Source organism: Carettochelys insculpta, chromosome 1 (genome assembly GCF_033958435.1).
Source record: "Carettochelys insculpta isolate YL-2023 chromosome 1, ASM3395843v1, whole genome shotgun sequence".
NCBI classification, from domain to species: Eukaryota; Metazoa; Chordata; order Testudines; family Carettochelyidae; genus Carettochelys; species Carettochelys insculpta.
Genome location: NC_134137.1, coordinates 336212318 through 336233422, shown reverse-complemented (window position 1 = coordinate 336233422; position 21105 = coordinate 336212318). Strand labels below are relative to the sequence as shown.

Genomic DNA, 21105 nt, shown 5'->3' with positions numbered 1-21105 from the left:
GAACTGTTGGGAGCAGGTTTCATTGTAAGGTGATGCTCTCGGCTTCTCATGGTTAGAAGGGAAAGTGACACTGTTGTGACATCGTGATGCTGCCCATTAACAGCATGCCAGGTGGAATTTTGTCCTGTCCTCACATTCATAAAGTGCTACTCCTTGGTTCTGAGAATGAGTGTGGAGGCAGTAGACAGTTGTTTTCTACAACATTCTTTACATATGTTGTGAGGTAGTTAACATGTGACCAATGAGCATCCACATATGCAATAAGTGGCCAGTAATGGGCAATACTGTGTGTGCATTTTTTTCTCAGCAATCATTACATTTTCTCGTATGTGATATTATAAATTATATGACCAACTAAATCTGATACATGGAGAGTTTGTTTGCTTTGGTTTAAAGTTAACCTTTTTTCATAAACTACATAAGCATTATGCCTGTAATTTGCATGCGTGACTCTGTTTTTGGCAAAGGTGACTTATACTGCTTTAACAGCAACCTGATTCAAGGACTGTGACCCTGAGAGAATCACAAGTGACAGATCCAACAGGTTTATGGCCCCTTCCCACTTGCACATTGGTGCTAAGAGGTCATCGTAGACTCAGAATTCAGGACTTATATATTCTGATCCTTAGCTGGTTCTTCAGTAGCAGTTTGGTAACAAACACTGTCCCTAAAGCTATTCTGACATAATTGGTGGTGCTAATGCATATCGCAGTGAAATCAGCTTTGGTTAATTTAATCTCCCTTTTTAAACATAATAAAAATAGTTAAGATCAGAAAATATAAGCTTAACAATTCCTCTCCATCCTTAATTCCTACCATCATGCCATTTTAAAAACAATTTCAAACAGTAGCGTGAATGAAGTTTTGATGGCTGTCCATCGCTTTCTACTTCCTTTTGTGCCACATTCTGAAATGTGATCTAAAAAAAGTGTGTATGTTTCCATATAAATTATTGGGTGGATGCATGCATTTTTTAACATTTGAGTGGTAATGAAATGGGTGCAAGGTAGAAAGCTATTGTTTAGAAGCAGGGATTTTGTTTTTCTGTTTTGTTAATTGATGGGTGGTTAGCTTCTTCCACCATCCCCGGAGTTCTGAGTTGTTTTCAGCAGTTGGAAGTTGTGACTTCCATCAGTTTTGTGAAACTGAGAAACTAGGTACTTCCTAGGTCTTCAACTCATTGAGGGATGGGGGGAAACAATCAGATTTATAGTCAACAGTGTTCTGTTATAAAATGCAAACAGGAGGAGGTATTAATTAACATGACTCTGTATGTATATAAATATTTATACTGATTTATTGTGTTTTTGTGTAGTTTGTTTCAGTGTTAGAAGGTGTGCTGTCTAAACTGTCTAGGTATGATGAAGGCACGTTTTTCTCATCAATACTTTCATTCACTGTAAGTATATAAATTATTAACCAACTATTGGCTTTAAAACTGCATACAATCCTAATGGTTACCACTTACAGAATTTGTTCTTACTTTTACTTTTTTAAGGTGAAAGCGGCTGCAAAATATGTTGATGTTCCTGTAAGTATGATTTTTTTAATGTCACTTGTTTCTAGCTTTAGGAACAACACACAGACAAATTTAGGGATTTTTTTAGTTTACATTTTTCTTTGTTCTCATTTTGATCTCGTGTAGAGGTTCACTAAAGCTTTACACAGAGTAGCTAAACAGCCACCACAAGAGCCCAGAGAGGGCATCTCATTTCCCTTAAGCAACAGCTAACTCTCAAAGCAAAGCTTAGAAAGGTTATTCTCAATGCACTTTTTCAGTTGTGGGAGGAATGAGAATTGTAACCTAGAAACTCGATCACAGGGGACATTTGGTTATATTGTTTGTACATGTATGATTAGTTACACTTAAACAATTGGATACTGTATGTGCAGGCATCATCTTCAGGTATCATTGTTGATAAATTCCTTACTCATAAACAAAAGCCTGATCTTAGAGCCCTTATTCAGATCAATAACCCTTATTCATGCCTGCAGCTCTGTTGCAGCTATGTGCAATATGAATGAGTAAGGGTTATGCATGTGAGTAAGGGATGTTGGTTGAGTGCTGTTTATTGTGGAAACAAAAGTCAACTGCTCTGTTTATTGTTCATTAAATATGTCATAAATATTTTTCAATTTCCATGAAAAATATTATCTGAGAAGTATTACTAAAATAATTTAAATTAATGGCCCTCCATTCTCTCTTACAAAGCTTTTGTTTTACTTACAGCATATTCTTCTGACCAATACTATGTAGACAGTTTTGGCTGACAAACATAGTATTAAGTGTCAATAACCTAACATTAATAATATCTCTTTTAAATGTCATGTAGTTATAAATGTTTACAAGAAATAAGAAATAGACATTGCAGAACTGCAAACATATCTTAAATTGCAGGTAGAAATCCTTTAAATGGGTTTATGTCCCAAATATCTAGTGCCTAAAAATCAGTTTATACAATAATTCATAAAGTCAAAAAACAAAGTCTAAATAAAAAGAGAATCCTCACCAAATTTGTGAAACTGTTTTAGGATGCTTCATTGCCTTTGTCTCATATTCCCTTCTATCTTGGGCACACGATAACAAATTAGAAATTCATAGACTTCTGTTAGATCAAATGAAAAGAGTTTCTAATTGTTTAGATTAGATATGGGAAAGAGACTTCCAAAGCTCGCAGCATTGGCCTAACTCTACTCCTATGGAAGTCAATGGTAAAACTCTCATTGACATAAATTCAAGTAGAATGGGGCCAACACGGAGCACTTTTGAATCCTCATCTTCATATTCAGAATGCAATTGGTTAAAAAAGTGGTGTGAGGCTGACCCAGTTTCTTTAAGCTTGATGTGGTTTGAAATTGAAGTTTGTTTGGGGGCCAGACACCCCCCCCACACACACACACACTGCCATCCTGCACTGTCATAGAGCAATCAAGATGCACCTTTACCAGATTCTTTGGGACACATGTTATCGTGTGCCCAAGGCTGCAAGGTAGGGGCAGGATTTGTACCCTAAGGTATGCTCCTCAGTAACTCTGGGTGTGTTAGGAGGGGAGAGAATGAGCTGAGGGGAGAGCAACCAGAGAAATCCATTGGATCCCCCATTCCATCGCTCTGATTGGCCATCATCCTGCATGAAGCAGGAGCATCATGGACTGCTGCAGCTTCCAGATGAATCTGCCTGGCAAAACATAAATGCATCTGTTAGACTGCTACATCTTTTATAGACTCCCCAGGAATCACCTCTGGTCAAACGTCTGGCAGTTAGGCTGATATTTAAAGCTCAGAATGGCCATTTAGCCTCCACAGCCTCTGCGTGAGCACTGCAGCTGACAGACATTGAAATCTCTGAAAAAAGACAATACCAATGAAAGGAGGACATTTTAAAGACTAATAGGTAGATTGCCAGCAGTGAGTTTGTTGAGCCAGGAAGCAGACTGTTGTAATCCCCAGAACTCTTGAAGGATTAATGAGGGGAAGTATTTATAAAAGGGCCTTCCCCCAACCAATTAACAAGCCTTGGTTCAATACCACCCCTCTCTGATCTTCACACAGGGTAAGAGCAATGAGAAGTCCTGTGGCACCTTATAAACTAACATATAATGGAGTGTAAGCTTTCATGGGCAAAGACTAAACATTTAACAAAGTGGGTCTTTGCCCATGAAAGCTTATGCTCCAGTAAATCTGTTAGTCTATAAGGTACCACAGGACCGCTCATTGTTTTTGCAGATATAGACTAACACAGCTTCCTCTCTGACACAGGGTAAGAGCTGTATGCCAGAGCATACAGTGGTCTTTCTTGCTTTGGGGCTATTACAGGAAGTGATAAATCTGAGCAACCTTGAGGCTCCTCTAACTTAGACCAATAACCAGTTCAGCCTCCAGAAACACAGAGTCTGGGGAAGCACAAATGCAGCATGGAAACACCTTTGTCATCTTTCACCCTTTAGGCCAGCACTGATTGCAACAGAGCTAGGCCTCTCTCTTGAATGGTTCACCGCTTTCCAAAGATGACCACGCAATGCTTGACAACCTTAAGTGCCTGCCTTTGAGGCCTGCAGTTGTGTCACTTCATTTTGGGAAGTCTATGTAGCAATCTGTTCTTTCATATTAAAAAAGAAAAATTGAGTAACTGAGGCTGCAAGGATTGCTCTGAAAAAGCCTACTAATTAGGATCTCAAATCAGTAAAGTAGCCCTGTTAGTGCTTAAACATGTGCTTCACATTGACCATTTGCTTAAATCCCACTGAAGTTAATAGTGCTGCTCTGAGTGGGGGCCTAGGGTTGGGAGTATCAGGACAGGAGTTCAAATGTGAACTGTGTACGTGCCCCAGTACAATACACCAGGCAATGTCTCTTCAGCAGCATGAGCCTGGTGGTGACCTGAGGATTCCCCTCCACCTTCATACAGATATTTATTATCAGTGGTGTTTGGGTTGTTTTACCCATTTAGTTGACCCTTTCCCCAAACCCTAAAACTGGCCCTGTGCATAGTGATGTTCATGGGAAGCTGCTCCTGCAGAGACATCAGGAGGTGGGCAGACTTGTTGATCTGCAGTTAAAGTTATTGAGAACAGCAGACTAGAAAAAAGTGAGAGAGAAGCAAGCGTGAAGAAAACAGGCTGTGATAAAAACATGTGCGTGGCCAGGTTGGCCCAACATGCAGACACATATATGGATCCCTCATTGGTTTACATTCACACAAGAAGGCATGCTGAAACAAAGTGACACACACACAGCACCAAAAACGGGATAGTGCAACAGAACACCGCGTCACACCACACACGGTGATGTGATCAGAGCAGATACAGGTTGGGTAAATAGGGGAAAAGGGTCCCAAAATTTGTCGAATAGGCCGACCCTGCATATCCACTCTCACTATGAGCATTAACTGGAACTGGACATGTTTGGGTTATGGATTTAAGTATGGATTGGGTATGGATTTAAGTAAGTACATACTTACAATTATCTACTGTCAAGCATCTTACATTGGTAGAGAAGATTAACAAAGCTAACTGGACTCCAGCAGTGATAAATCAGTGCAACATTTTACTTTCCCAACTTGTGTTCTGTTAAACAGTCAGAACTTGAGTTTTCTGAATGTTCAGGTTTCCTTTCAAGTTAATAGAGTAATACTCCAATCAAACGGAACTCATTGCAATAGGTAATATTTACCATCTTTTCCAGCACCATTTCACATTGTCAAAAAAATTAGCTGAGTGGTCCTACTTTTGCTGTGGTATTAAGTGATTGTTTACCATCTATAGCATGGATAATAAGTTGGCCACTTTTGGGCATTTGCTAAATTTGCAAAGTTTTTAGTGGCTGAGTTGCAGTTGCAAAAATTGTAAAGAAAGAACTGAGAAATGCAGAGATGTGAGATGCGGTCATAGACTAAAAGCCTTTCATCCAGAGGTTTCTTTGCTCCCCCTCTTTACCATTTATGCTACGACTCATCTTTTCTGTGGTCCAATCTCCAACCTTCGTTCTTTCCGTGTGGCAATGAGATCTATATACTACACTGTATATGTTTAGTTGCCTTTGAAAATTGTGTAAGTAGCTTATGAGGTACTCTTTAAGGTCAATGTATTATTATAATGCTTATATGCTTTTTGTTTGTTTGTTTTATTCTACCTCTTGCCTATGTGGATTGTAGCTGCTCTGGGATGCTAAAATACCTGAATCCCTCTTTTGTGATATGGTTGTCTGCCTCTTGACGTTAAAGTATTAAGAATTGTAAGCAAAATAATTCTGCTTTCTCTCCTGTGCATCGCTGATGTGCTAAGGTCTTGTCTTCTAGCCTTGATTTGTACATCTTCAGCAGTCTCCTGATTGCCAGTCTGCTCTTCCAGTGATTCAGCTTTTCAAGGATAAAATACAACCCAACTGAATCCTTTTCTTCCCTACCTGCCATGAACTATTTCCTTTTCCATTCCTTTTTAAATCAACAATAACAAAAATTGTTCTCTCCATTTTAGAAAGCCTTTTTCTAATGGTGGGGGAAGTGCATCTTATCAGAAGGAATTTGCATTTGGAAGCATTGAACATTTGTAGTGTGTGGCGTTTACAAAGAAACACTTATGGGTCATGGGCATGCCATGAGTGCACTAGCTAAAGCAACAGCAAAAATGTATGCTGAAAGCCCTGGGCTGAGAACAGTAGCAGCATTGCTAGCAGTTTACTTTTATCAGTAATTATTACAATTAATAAGCATACATAGGCCTGCCAACAGGCGGGAGGGGGAAGGGGTCCAAGTGCCCCTGAGCCTGGCGATTCAAAAGGGCCCAGGGTTCCAGGCCTCCACTGCAGCTACTGCAGCAACAGTGGAAGCTTGAGCCCTGGGCCCTGTAAATTGCCGCTGGAGACGCGAGCAGCAAGGTCTGGGCCACACTAAGGACTGTCTGCCCTAGCCCTGTTCTTTCTTCCAGAGGCCCTGCCCCTTCCAGGAGGATGGAGCCAGCCCCTCCCCACCCCCATCATGCCCAGGTGCCCAACCAGTCTGGCAGCTCCCGAGCATATGTTATTTATATCTACTTCTGGGAGCACTCACAACATGCTTCGCTCTCCTTCTGAAATGAAAGTATGTACAGTGGTTGTTCTGAAGAGCTGATCAACTAAAAAGACAAAGGAAAGAGTAGAGGAAAGGGATGCAAAGCATAAATGAAGTGGTGAAGGGTGGAATTTTCTAAGGCTTGATAGTGCTTGTTTTTAATAACAATATGTGGGGCTTACATGGATTGGTTTCTTTGTTATGAGAGGGTTATTTGTTGTTCTAAAAAACATAGACTCTCCATCAGTTCACCCAACTTTGCTGTAATTGATTGGTTCATTTCTCTTAAAGCCTTGAGTATTAGAAGATCTGGAAGAATCTGAATGACTCTGGTTGTTCTTTCTCTGGCTTTTTCCACTGAAGTACTTTGTATATACTGTGTGGCCCTCAAGGAGGATGAGGACCCAACAGAAAGAAAAGTATACAGCTATCTTTCAAGGAGTCACAACCTGGTTTTCTACACTGTGTAAAATTGTGTGCGCTAAATTGCAGATGCAGTTTCTCATTAAATAAATCAAGAAACCATGCACAAAAATAGTCATCTGCACCTTTGGATGGTCACTTGGATGTGCAATTACAGTCATACCCCGAGATACACCCATTCAGGTTATGAGAATTCAAGTTTACGAGGAGTTTGATTTAAAACCCCTACCTTATCTTACAAGGCATTTCCTCGAATTTACGAGGACCGATTTCAATTTCATGTGCCTCAGCGGGACGCGGATGCCCTGCAGCGGGAGAGAGGCTGTGACTCCAGGCAACGGCTGCACGCAGCTGCATCCCGCCCGGCGCATCTCTCTGCAGTGCCCGGCAGTGGTTTCCCGGAGCCCGCAGCCCAGCCTTTACCTGTGGCTGGTCTGGGTCTCCGCCTCGGCTCTGCAGCAGCGGTGCGCCCTGGCTTAGCCGGCGGCCGCAGGTTCCCAGGTGCTCCCGCAAGTTGTGGCTGGTTGGGCGCACAGCCCACCCCAGCCCCGCCCCTGCCGCTCGCTCCCCGGGCGGCTAGGGGGCCGCCGGTGCCCACCCTGCGCAGCTGTGCCTCCAGCGCCTCTTGCCGCCTGTGGCGTTCCTTTGCATTTAGCGTCTCCGCTGCACAGCCCCACATGAGCGAGGCATCACCCCTTGCCAACTGGGGTCTCCTGTGCCTGCCTAGCTCCCCGCGTGGCCAACCCCTGATGCTGCCCCCTCCCCACTTAACCTAAGCTGCACTCAGGCCGGGCTGCCTCCCGGTGCCCTGCTCTGCCCTGCCTGTCCCCTTGCACCAGCCCCACTTCTGCAGTTGCGGGCAGCTACCCGGCTTTGTGCCCCCCTCTTTGATTTCCATTCCCGTCTCTGCAGGTAAACAGACATATTGTAGAGTAATTAATGAAGAGAAAATGCCTTGTTAGGTTGTGTTATGATAACTAATGTTAACTATTGAAGTAATTGTGTTCATTTTAATGTAATTTGGTGTTGTTTTAGCATAAATGGGGTAAATTTGGGGGCTCAGGAATGCATAGTTTTTTCCCATTGAAATTAATGGTAATTACATTTTTGACTTACAAGAATTTGCCCTAAGAGGAGTTTTTCAGGAACAAATTACCTCGTAAGGCGGGGGAAGACAGTACCCAGTTTGCCCGTGCAAACATGGTAATTACACATCCATACTGGGCATGTGGGTGCATGTCAATGTTTGTGCTCATCATTCAGAAACTGAAACTCAGTTGTGGGGAGCACATATTGAAACCAGTGATCTGTGTCAGTCTTATAGAGGGTGCAGTGGAAGCACCCTCTTCCTCTGCTTCCCATGACGGGTCTGTGCCAGGCGCACAGCACACTAAGGCAGAATAATTCCGGTATTCCTCACACTGAATTTGTCCTTGTACAAGAATATAACTGGAGGCAGAAGGCCTTGTATCTTCTTGTGCCTCAGCAACAGTGCTGACAGCCACCATGGGCCCCAGGGAAAAGTGGGAGGGGGGCCCAGCTCATGACCTCAGAAGAGAAAAGGCCAAGGGTACAAAGGCCACGACCTGTGGCAGTCAGCGCTCAGCACCACTCAAATCATGCTGCTGAGCCCCTACTCCTTCCCTCAGAGCCTGCTGTGGCACTTGAAAGGGGCCCAGAGCTTCAGCCACCACCATTGAAATGCCAGGCCCTGGAACAACTGCCTCCTTCTCTCTCCCCCCTGCCCCGCCCTCCCCCCATCATTGGACCTGAGTCTCAGCCACAGTGTGGCTGAAAATTATTAGATTTCATCCTGTGGATATACGTAGTGTAGTTGTTGTAGATCTGTGAACTCCTAGGTGCTAGATTTAGACGTGTGTGGTGCAGGATTACCCCGACTTGACATTGCCATCATACACGGGATTTACAGTTTGGTTCAATGGCTCTCAGCATCCCCACGGTAGAAATTGTTCACGCACCCCCTTCGTGAACCTTACAAGCTACTACACATTTCAGTCTGCCCAACATTTTTCCATGTGTGTCTCACTTTTTTTTAACTCCTTCAGTGCTTCACTTAGCTAATTTTAAGATCTAAAAGGTCTTTTTGGAAAGTCAGTATATCACTGACATAGTGCCACATTGTGCCTTTAATTTTTAAGCAGACTGGGTTTGAAGATTTCAGTGGATATCTTTTAAATTGGTAGCACAGAACAACCCTTAATCCCAAATTCATGTGTTCGCTGAAAGAATTTCTCCTGCTTCACACACACATACCTGGAACCATGGTCCTTCTGTTTTGAAATACATTTATATGAATGATTGTAGACTCTGAAGGAAAAGCTTTAGTGTGCAGTGAGATGCACTTTTTAAACCTGTCACACTTGGGAATTACAGGTAAGTGAAGGAAGACCACTTGGCTCAGCAAGACAATTAAAATAGTGTCAGTCAATAAAATGCATTTAATGCAAAAGCAGGGTTTCAAATGGATTGTGCCATGGCAGCTGAAGCTTGCTGAAGATGCTTTGCATTAGAAAATTAAAAGTCTGATTCTGTAAATACATGTATTCCTGAGTAGCCCCATTGACAGGACTAGTCAAACCCAGTGTTCCCTGTAAGCTGAGCACTTGGGTAGCCACTTAGGAGTAATTCAATGCCGCCCAGCTGATTAGCAGAGCACCCACAGCTAGGCTTTGTGTTTCTATTGGCGATGGAATTTGCACATGCCTTGATACACATAAAGCAATTTATTCCACATATGGATGGAGAAGATTAGAGGGAAGATTTCTCTCACCCATAAGATTTTTCATGTCTCTAAGTGTTTGCAGGTTTCAGTCTGAAGGTTTACCCTATAGTATTCTCTTCAAGTTCCCCCTTTGCCGAATTGCCTGTTTCTCTCCAAAAGGAAAGGTGAAGGCCCAAGATATCTCTTGCTTGCTTTTCCAATTTAAACAAAACCATTGCCTTAAAAAATTATATATGGATGCAGCACTGTTTTGCAAACTAATTAAGTGTATGGCTAATCCAGTTGTCTGGCTACCCGTGCAGTTTGAAGTGTGGGAGTAGAAGAGGGAAATAAAGACATTGTAGGGTGTTCCAAGGGTATCTACCCCAATAATGTTTTTCATTGCTGCCAGTTGATGCCAGCTGATCCTCTCCAAAGTTAAACAATGATGAGCACCGGAAAGGAGTTACCTCTGGCAGTGACATTTAACTGTCTCCAGAGAGGAGTGATTTCCTTTAAAGTCAGGGAAATCACCCCAACCTTCTCTTCATTGTAGTAGTAGAATTTTAGCATGCGACTCCTACATTTTTCCCCAGAACACCCTCCAGCTTGCTGCAGCTATTTGCCACTACTAGTGCATAGGTTGACAATGCCTTCCTTCAGTCAAAAAAGGACTATGAACTACACTAAAATCAGAAGAGTTTTTTATTGGACAGGCGTAGTATGAAGTCCATTTTAAGCTCTTGAGGAATGAACGTTTTCCTTACTCCAGTCCTTACAAAACTAATTTTTGTCTAAGTAATACCGGAAACATGGGTATGTTGAATATGCTCTGCTGAGTAGGAGTTTCTTTTGAATGATAAAGTGAGAATAAACATAACTTATTTATAAATAATTTCCACTGAAATTGTGACAAGCTGTTACATTTTAGAACCAGCACAAAAATTGAACTTTTTCTTCCCAGCAATAAGGAAACATGAGTAGCAGCACTTGTTGCAGACCTTTCATCTTTAAACACTTAAACTCTCAGAAATTAAGACAATATTGCATTTCTTTTGATTTTTCCAGGGGAAAAGACACGTGCTTTCAAATTAAGTAAATTATAATGTAACTTCTGGAGTCTCTTTGAAAGTGAAATAGTGTATTTAAAAATTTGTCTCCTTATTAAATGGGCACCATCACAGTATTTTTCTGGATTATTATTAACCTCTAGTGAAAGGTTAAGCAGCTTCTTCTGTATCTAAATCTGTTGCTCTAAAAGGGAAAAAAAGAAAGAAAAAAAAAAAGACTGGGGAGTTGAACCCACCTACCAGTGAATGATAAAAGAAATGACCTGCACCTGAGGGATTAGGTGTAGCAGCAGGAAGTAAGAGCACTTGCAGCATGTAATTAACTAGGAATTTTTTATCTTTTTTTTTTTTTTTTTTTTACTGCATGTACAACTTGCCAGGTTAACTAGTGATTAACCCTAGAAAGAATCTGTTGAAGCCTACACCCTTGTTTAAACTCATTCACTTGCCACTGTATTCGGTTACTTGTGTAACGCATGACAGAGTAACCCTATTAATTTTTTTTCATTTCCTGGTATTTTATCTGATGTCTCTGTCTTTCTAGTTTTTCTGTTAATCTCTTTGTGTCTTTCTCTGTCAATCTCTAATAATTCAAAACATCCAGTCTACTGTGTTGCATTAAACAAAAGTATAGCAGCTTTTGTCTTCCTTTCCTGTAAGATTTCAGACCATTAAAAACTTTATGCTTATTCAGTTTTGTCTGCCAGGCTGAATTCTGGTTTCAGTTGCATGTGGGTAGCATCTTTCCATTGACTTTAATAGGAATTCTGTTCAAGGAGAATTTGATATTTCAGGTATAAATGGGATGGCATAATTGTTCATTGTTACAATATGGTCTTAATAACCATCTGATGAAATGTCCTTTGCAATAGAGCATGTTATTGTTATTTTAAATATAACTTTATCTTTTTCTCACATTTTGAAATTTTATATTCATCTTGTTTTTTCTTGAATTTTAAAATTCAATATAATAGAATGATTATATATGTGTGTGTGTGTGTATATATGTATACATATATATGACTCAACTGAAAGAAGTAACCACTGTGAAAAACACACTTGTTTTATTCATGTTCAGAAACACAGTTTACAGTGACATAGCCAGCAAGTAACAAAACAGGCTATGTCTACACTTGCCCCCCCCACTTCGAAAGGGGGTTGCAAATAAGACACTTTGGGATAGACTAATGAGGCACCACAATGAATAGCATAATGGTGGCCACAGCACTTTGAAAGTGCCACTTTCGATCTCATGCAGCTTATCTACATGGGTCCTTTTCGAAAGGACCCCTCACACTTTGAAATCCCCTTATTCCTATTTGGTTATAGGAATAAGGGGATTTCAAAGTGTGAGGGGTCCTTTCAAAAAGGACTCTGTGTAGAAATAGCCATTATGTTTTTCTTTCATATATTAGAAAAAGGCCAAATAAATGAATATGCCCAGTTTGGGGAGACAGTGAAGTCTGTATTTCATAACCAGTTTAGTCAATTTAGTTTAAAGTACCCATCCTAAATGACATGCAATGAAGAGACTTTTTATAATGAGTTCATGAATCAGCGTGCCATAGCTTTAAAACAGAGAGACTTGCCATGAAGGAACATTGAACCTGTTATTATCTTCCTTAGCCAGACACATTTGTACAGTAAGTAGAAACTCTTTAAAAGGAGAATTACGTTTTTTCAGCAATATACCAGAACTAATTACCCTGCACATATTAAAAAAGGATAAAGTGTTTTAAAGAACTGTAATTGTAATTGGTAAATGTCACCAGCTGTTGCAGTTATTCTTTCTTGTGTATATTTTTTAATGATTAGAGTCTCATGCCACAAGCTCCATGAAAATATATTCACTAGGTGTGAAATTCCCATATGTCACAGCTTCAAGAATAGGTAAACATCTCAAAGAAAAAGAAAGAATTGATGCTAATGGGAAGTATTATTTTTTTCTAGCATTGGCTGTTTTCCGGACAAACATTTCTTTAACTTAGCGAAAGCAAAATTTGAAATGTTAACCTCTAACATTTCAATTGGAGACTTGTGTATATTTTGAAATATTATCTCCAAGAACAATAATAGTCCCTAATTTGTTAGATTTTTTTTTTCAGTTTACAGATCTCAATATATCTGCATTTCCCATTGTCATGCCAAATCAGAACCATTCCATGTCAGAATTCAGCAAGTTCCTACAATTTAAGTTTTGGAATACTGAAGTATTTTCCTAACAATCTCACACAAGCTGTGACTACACTGCCCTTCCTTTTTAGAAGGGACATGCAAATGCAGATGATTGGAAATGCAAATGAGGTGCAGATTTAAATACCTCATGCCTCAATTGCATATTCGTGCAGGATCTCGATTCCAGAAGAGCTGATTTTGAAAGCCAAAACAGCCGTGTAGATAGGACTTATTCGAAAAGAAACCCCACTTTCACAAGCACCCTTCTTCCTGACTCATTGTTTCTTCTGTTGTTTTCTCATTCTTATTATGATACATTGAAAAACGAAGCCCTAGGCCCCGTTATGTATACAAAAGTAGTAATTCCATATGGCTACGTCTATGCAAGAGGCTTTCCCTGGCAAAACTAGGCTTTTGTTGGGAAAAACCACAGAGTGTCTACATGCAAAATGCACTTTGTCGACAGTTTGTTGACAAAACCCAGCACATCTGACAGCAGCATTATACCTCTCCCTGTTCAGGTATAACACCTGTCTGTACAATGTTCTGTCAACAAAACAGCCATGTAGACAGTCCAGGGCCCTTTTGCCAACAGTTTACCAGGCAGCCCTGTTTGCAGAGCTTCCAGTTGGCCATTGTGTCAAGAGAGGGCTAGATAGTCTGGCTGCTGTCTGTCAACAGAGCAGATTGCTCTTTCAATCTGCTTTTATGTGCCAACAGAGATTTTGCTGGGAAATCCCTTCAGACAGTGATTCTGTTGACAGAGGCTTCTCATGTAGACATAGCCTGTATGTTTAAGTGAATCCCTTACTCTGGGTTATATTTCTAGTTTTGTTCCTAAGTAGATTCAAGAAAAGGAGCTACTCTAACAAAGAGTGGCTCATTTTGTTAATAGTCTTGAAGGGTTAGATAACTGGAGAGTTCTGGGTGGAGAATATGTTCAAGATATTACACCATGTTATTGTGGTAGATGTCACTGGGAAGTTAGTTGCAGGCTGTATGTGTTAGGGCTAGTCTACGCCAATGTGTGACATCAGCACAGCAGTGCCACTGCAGCAAGTTTGATGAAGACACACTGTGCCAATGGGAGAGCAGTCTTCTGTCGATATAATTACTTCACCTTAATGAGAGGCAGAAGCTTTGTGTGTGAGAAAGCATCTGCCATTGGAATAGCATACTGTAGACACTGCTCTAAGTCAATGTAACTTGTGTCACTCCAGAGGACGGCTTTTTTCACATCTGTAAGTACATAATTAACATCAGCTGACGTAGTCATGTAGACAAGCCTGGAGAGTTCTACTGCCTTCATGCACAAACATTGTTAGTGCCCCTCTTCTAATAAAGTACATGATAATAAGGAGAGGTAAAAATGAGAGCTGTTGATTAATCACAGTTAACTTACACAATTGACTCAAAAATTGCAGTTTAAAAATGAATCACAATCACACTTTTAAAAATATGAAATATCAATTGATATTAAATTTTGGATATTTTTCTACATTTTCAAATGTACTGAATTCAGTTATAACACATCGATTTCCACTTATAGTGAAAAGATTTACATCATAAAAATAATAAAAGAAACAGTATTTTAACTCACCTGCTAAAAGTACTGTAAGTGCAATCTTTTTTATTGTGAAAGTGCAACTTACAAATGTTTTTATTGCATAACTCCCTTCAAAAATAAAACCAGTCCACTCAGTCCTACTTGTAGTTCAAAACAGCCCTACAAGTCCACTCGGTCCTACTTCTTGTTCAGACAGACAGTCAGAGAAACAAGCTTGTTTACATTCATGGGAGATAATGCTGCTTATTTACAATGTTATCTACAAGTGAGAACCAGAATTTGCATGGCAGTTTTGTAGCTGATATAGCAAGATATGTACATAACAGATGTCCTAAATATGTCCCTTCCTGCTTTGGCTACCATTCCAGAAAACATGCTACATACTTCAATACTGATGATGCTTTTTAAAATAAATTAAATATGTGACTAATTTCCTTGGGTGAAAATTGTATGTCTTGCTGTGTTTTTTCCGCATTCTGCCATCTATTTTGTGTTTTAGCAGTCTTGGATGATGACCCAGGATACATTCACTTTAAGAACATTGAAGAACATTTCACTGGAGGTTTGACAAAACACAAAGAATATACCAACGCTAGATTTCCAAAGATAGTTACAGCAGTTGACCCAAGGTTTAAGAACCTGATGTGCCTTCCAAAATTGTGGAAGAAGGAGTTGTGGAGCTTTCTTCCAGAAATCTTAAAAGAGTAAACCTCTGATATGGAAACAACAGAATACAAATCACCAGAAAAAGAAGCTCAACCCTCTGCTAGTTTCATCTGACTCAAATGATGAAAATGAACATGCACTGCTCCACACTATTTTGGGCTATTATCAAGCAGAATCCCTCCTCAGCATTGGACGAGTGGTGTAGAATGGTGGTTGAAGCATAAAAGGACATATGTAAATCCTTAACACATCTCAGGCATAAATATTTTGTGACACCAGCTATGACAGTGCCATGCAAATGCCTGTTCTCCCTTTTGGGTGACATTGTGAAAAAGAATGAGCAGCATTATCTCCTGCTCATATAAAAAAAACTTCTTTGTGTGAGCAATTGTTTGAACAAGTAGTAGGACTGAGTGGACTTGTAGTCTCTAAAGTTTTACATCATTTCATTTTTGAATGCCGTTAATTTTTATACATAATTCTACATTTGTAAGTTCTGCTTTCATAATAAAGAGATTGCATTGCAATACTTGTAATGGGGGAATTGAAAAATACTATTTATTTTGTTTTTTACAGTACAAGCATTTGTAATCAATAATAAATGTATTGTACACTTTATAGTCCTAATGTGATTCAAATCAATATATTTGAAAATGTACAAAACATCCAAAATATTTAAATACGTGGTATTCTGTTATTGTTTGACAGTGCGATTAATCACAATGTTTTAATCATGCAGTTAGTCACTATTAATTTTTAAATCTCTTGCAGCCCTAATAAAAACATATTTTCATAGAAGTATAAAGTAATAAAATAATCATCTTATCAAAAGCTTCAATTAAGGTATTTTTACCATATAAATGTGTTTAACATATTTTAAAGGTTAATATGTAAATAGCTGACTCTGAACGACAGAGTCTGACATATGCTGTGGTCATTGTGCAGCTCTAGCAATAATAGCTCCTGAGAAGCTGTTGTAAACTGGTATATATTGGCACAGCTATCAGGCAGCTTTAGTGCATAGCAGGGAATAAAAATGTGGCATATAGCCACCTTCTCCCACGCCATTTAGGTTGTACGATGAGCAAAGCTCAGACAGACCAAGGGTTGGAATGTGAGTACTTTGTTTTTTGTGTTATGATGTACTATTAGATGAATAAATTATGTAACATTCCATCATCTGATCTATATCATCATAGCACTTGTCCTTCACTTCCATTCTATGAACATCATAAAATACTATTTTACGCAAATTATGCTTTTAGTCTGAGACTAAATGAAAAGTGTTACATTTGCTGAAGGCCCTGCCACACCCCTTTAGCCCCCTTTTAGCTTATCTTCAAGGCTTTTATCAGGTTTCAGTAGGACAATATGGATGGAGCACCAGAGGTTGTCTGGTGAGGGTCTCATAGAAACACATTTATGGATACAGTGCTTGTACGGTGGCTGTCCACGCCAGAGTGGAATAGAGATAGAATGACAGCCTACCTTATCTTCATTCTGCCTTTGGGACAGAATTCTGCCTCCTGGGTCCCATTCCCCCCCAGCACCACCACCCCCACATATGCACAATGTGAAGAATTTGAGCTTCATTCAGAGAGGAAAGTACTTCACTCTCAGCAAACATTTTAAACTGCAGTGACCATCCTGTTTTCCCATACCTTGTTTCAAAGTTCCAACCATAGTCATCCTCATTATTCCAGTGCAAAGGCATCAGAAAGATGGGGCTAGATATTGACCTCCTGCTACCTTTACATACCACTGTAATTCAACTAACTTCAGTGGAAATGCTGCTAATTTTTATCAGTTGTGAGATCAGAATTAGGACCAAGATGTGCAGTTAATTAAAAACAAACCTGAGCCTCAGTTTTAGCTCCGCAAAATTCATTCTGCTCTCAAATGCACCTTGATCCCAGAGTGAGTCTGAAGGATTGCAAAGGGCATCTAAAGCCACCTTTGGACTCCTTCCTTTCCATCAGTTGCCACATGCTTTCTAGAAACAAGCTAAAATCTGGGCCAGTATCAAGGAAGTGATGTATTAGGGATTCAGCAACCTAATATTCTGTGGGGGGACGGGTGGGTTCTGATTTATAATTTTTATGTGCCCTCGTTTTCATATCTAATATACATAACACTTCTATTTTTAATTATGTGTGTATATTAGATATATAAAATTGTATGTATTTGCATACTGACATGCAGGTAGTCATGATGGTCAGATTTCCCATTAGGCACAGTAGGCATATACTTATCGGTGGCTAAAAGTTAAAAGTGGGTTAAAAGTTTCATTTATTATGGAAAATACAAAAGTCAGCTGTAGGCAGGAGAGGCTAAAAATGCTGTGCCTAGGGGCACATAAGGTGTAACCCAACCATGGATGTCATCTTTTATAAATTTATACATATAAATTACTTTGACTATTGTGGGAATATATTCACTGTGATGTATGCAACCACCTTCTCTTAGTACTGATAGAAGTTGTGCGTGCAGATCAACAGGAGCATTTTTGCTTCGTTCTTAACTAATTCACAAGTGTTATGCCTCTGTATTTTAGAACTTGAAAAGGATATATCCAGCAAGCAGTACTGAGGATGAAATCTTATTTCCATTGAGCTCAATTGAAGTTTTGCTGTGGACATCAGTGGAGCCAGGATTTCATGCTAAATGTGTATCAGAGTAAATAGATGGCTAAAAATGTTCATGAAATTACAACACAAGGAATTATAAATATCTAATTTTGCTTTAATAAGGCATCTAATTCAACTTTCAGAGCAACTTTAATTAAGACAAAATTTATATGTATTTATATCACTTTTTCAATTTTAATAATCTCACTTTCTTAACTGCGGTTAATTTCTTTCTCACCGAGTTTAAGTCTCTGTCTCTCTCTCCCACAGAAACCAGGAATGGATCTAGCAGACACCTACATTATGTTTGTTCGGCAAAACCAGGATATACTTCGAGAAAAGGTCAATGAGGAAATGTATATAGAAAAGTTGTTTGATGTAAGTAACTACCCTTGCAAGGCATGCTGGCATCATGGTTACATCTGAAAGGGATAAGTTGCATTTTGATTGCTTTCAGCATGAAGATCAGGCTGCTTTTCCCTGTTGGCTATTTTTGTTCTGCATTTTTTACATTCTGCATTCATTGTCTTCTGCTGCTAAAGATCACCTTAACTGTATGCATTTCCTGCATGAGGATTTTATGTGTTGAAATGTATAAATCAAAAGTGTTCTAAAATTAATATTTAACTGGTCTATCATGTTATTGTGTGCAATGCAGTCTAGTTTTATTCCACCTTTTGATTTTGAAGCATTATGAACAGAATTGTATTGTAATGGATGTTCTTAGTGCATGGAGACACAGTTGAAAAGTTTTTCCCTAAATAACAATTCTTATTTTGTGTTCTTCACTCAGATAAAGTAAGAAAACAAACTACACAACCTTTCTCCAGATCTCTAACAGCTGTTTATGTTGAGTGACTTTTGGAACTTGTTTTTGCTGTACATTTAGTCCAAATTTTTCAAACATATAGGATCCACAAACAAAATGAATGCTTATTTATTCACAAGACTCATTTTCAGACTTGCATCCCATATCTCCTGTTGATCTCACTTTTCAAGTGAGTTTCCCATCCTCATCATTGAGACCCTGGAAGTCACTCTTGCTCATGTCATCACTCTAATTTTCCCCTATATATCCTCAGACTTCCTTTACTCCCTCCCCAACTTCCCTATAAGTGGCTCCCTTTGATGCTTAACTGAGAAATGGCCTCATACTCCAAATCCCTCCGTACACAAACCTCATCCACAAAGCCTTGCAGCTACGCTTGGTCTCAATCTCTCTACTGCTTTCAGCTTCCACCAACACTTGATGTGTGGTATCAACACAAAAAAGCAGTCATGTAGCACTTGAAAAGGCTAACAAAATAATTTATTAGGTGGTGAGCTTTCGTGGGATAGACCCACTTCTTCAGCTCATAGCCTTACCAGAACAGATTCAATATATAAAGCACAGAGGTCCAAAAATTGTTATCAAGGTTGACAAATCAGAAAAATTGTTATCGAGATTGGCAACCTTGATAACAATTTTTGGACCTCTGTGCTTTATATATTGAGTCTCTTCTGGTATGGCTATGATCTGAAGAAGGGGGTCTGTCCCATGAAAGCTTGTCACCTAATAAATTATTTTGTTAGTCTTTAAAGTGCTACATGACTGCTTTTTTGTTTTGATAGAATACAGACTAACTTGGCTGTCTATCACTATTCATTGATGTGTGATGTCTCATCTCTATTGTCTTTGTCTCTGAACTAGAAGCTTTATGAGGTGATCCTCTCTTGTATGTATTGAAAGGACCAGGCCCATAAATATAGTAATAATATTCCTTTGTTACACATCTGAAGCCTCAAGACAGCAATCATTTTAGATAATGATGACATCTGATTACATGGGCATCTGAACAGAGAAGTCATACTTATGTCTTTGAGACAGCATAATACAGTCCATTACAATGCTGATTCTGAAATGTGAGATTCACTTTGAAATGTATTTATTTGTGTGCCATCTATTCCACATTTAGAGAGCTTTTCTGGCAGTTTCATTTAATTATGCAAGTTACTGCAAATGTTTTCATAACAGCAATTCACAGCCTCCACTGTGACACTTCAGTTGTGGCAGTTGTAGAAGGTCCTGTAATGTAGACTCACAGCCATGATATGTCATGTCAGTGTTTGCTGTTTGTTAGAGTGGGTGGTCAAAATGAGACTTATCTCTTGCACTTTATATTTCTAGACATTCCCAAGCAGTTTTACAATAAAAGTATCATCTGTTTTTAATAAGCTAAGTGTTAATATGTGTGAAAAGAAAGATTTTATAAAAGCTTTGATGCCCTGCAGGGGTAGAAAAATTATCATCCATCCAGCTGGCGCTTTCACAAAGCACTAAAACTGTATTAGCAACTTCTGCTTCAGTTTGGTATTGCACTGAATCTGCAAGCATATGTTTCATTTTCAAGTTTCCTGTTGTGTAGGGGGGAGGGAGTCGGGATTTTTTTCTTGCTTAAGTTGTAATTTTCTGAAACTTACTAGATGTGTAGGGCCGAATCCAACTCTCATTAGAGTCAGCAGTAGGCTTTCTATTAGCTTTAACAGGGCCTGAATCACACCTTTATCCCTAATACTATTGTTATCAAGCAGAAAAAAAATGTGTTCAAGGTACTCTGTTTCACACTATGAACTTATATTTTTGATTTTTTTTGTACATGCATGAGAGATGAAGTGGTGTCATATTGAAATTAATCAGGAAAGTTAATTACATCTCATTTTAGTATTCCCATAAAAATATGACTTAATTGTTATGTATATTCGAAGGTTACGAAGTCTTTGCTAACTTACTGACATTAATAACTATATCCTGCTCCTGCTCCCAGTTATACTGCTGTAAATCCAAAGTAATCGCATTGACAGCAAGTTTCATGTTATAGGTTACTCATGATTTACATCAGAGTACATGAGAGCCAAATCTGGTTTCTTCTAAGTGAATTTACACATCCCTTCCAAATCATGTTTCTATAATAATGCTTTTCTTTGCTGCCCCAAGCTCACTCATTTCTGATACAATTGCAAATTGCTGTTGTTTTACTACTGAAATATTTTTTTTCATTTTCAACAAAGGAGAAACTGGCTGGTGGGGAAAGGAGAATATGTCATTATGTATTTTGTTTCTTAAAGGGAAATAAGCCTTGGAATAAAGTAAAATCTCAGTGGCTAATAACCTCAGTGGAGGTTTATGGGTATTGTGGGTTCCAGCAGACATAGGTGCACATTTGAGCAGGATGGACCCCTTGCTATTTAAAGATTTTTTTTTTGTTTAGTCTGAAAACTTAAATTCAACACTGTTCGCCTGTATGCCATAGGTCTCATTCATTGCTGC

General features: G+C 39.3%; 1 protein-coding gene across 3 annotated transcripts in view; it reads left to right on the top strand.

The window, feature by feature from the left end:
* Window positions 1–21105, top strand: part of CADPS2 (calcium dependent secretion activator 2) — a 565755-nt gene that overhangs the window by 519274 nt on the left and 25376 nt on the right. For all 3 annotated transcript variants that reach the window (XM_075015102.1, XM_075015094.1, XM_075015112.1), the window contains 3 exons: window positions 1316–1399; window positions 1499–1531; window positions 18069–18176. In XM_075015102.1, coding sequence (XP_074871203.1) covers window positions 1316–1399; window positions 1499–1531; window positions 18069–18176 — 225 coding nt within the window. The remainder of the gene's footprint in view (window positions 1–1315; window positions 1400–1498; window positions 1532–18068; window positions 18177–21105) is intronic.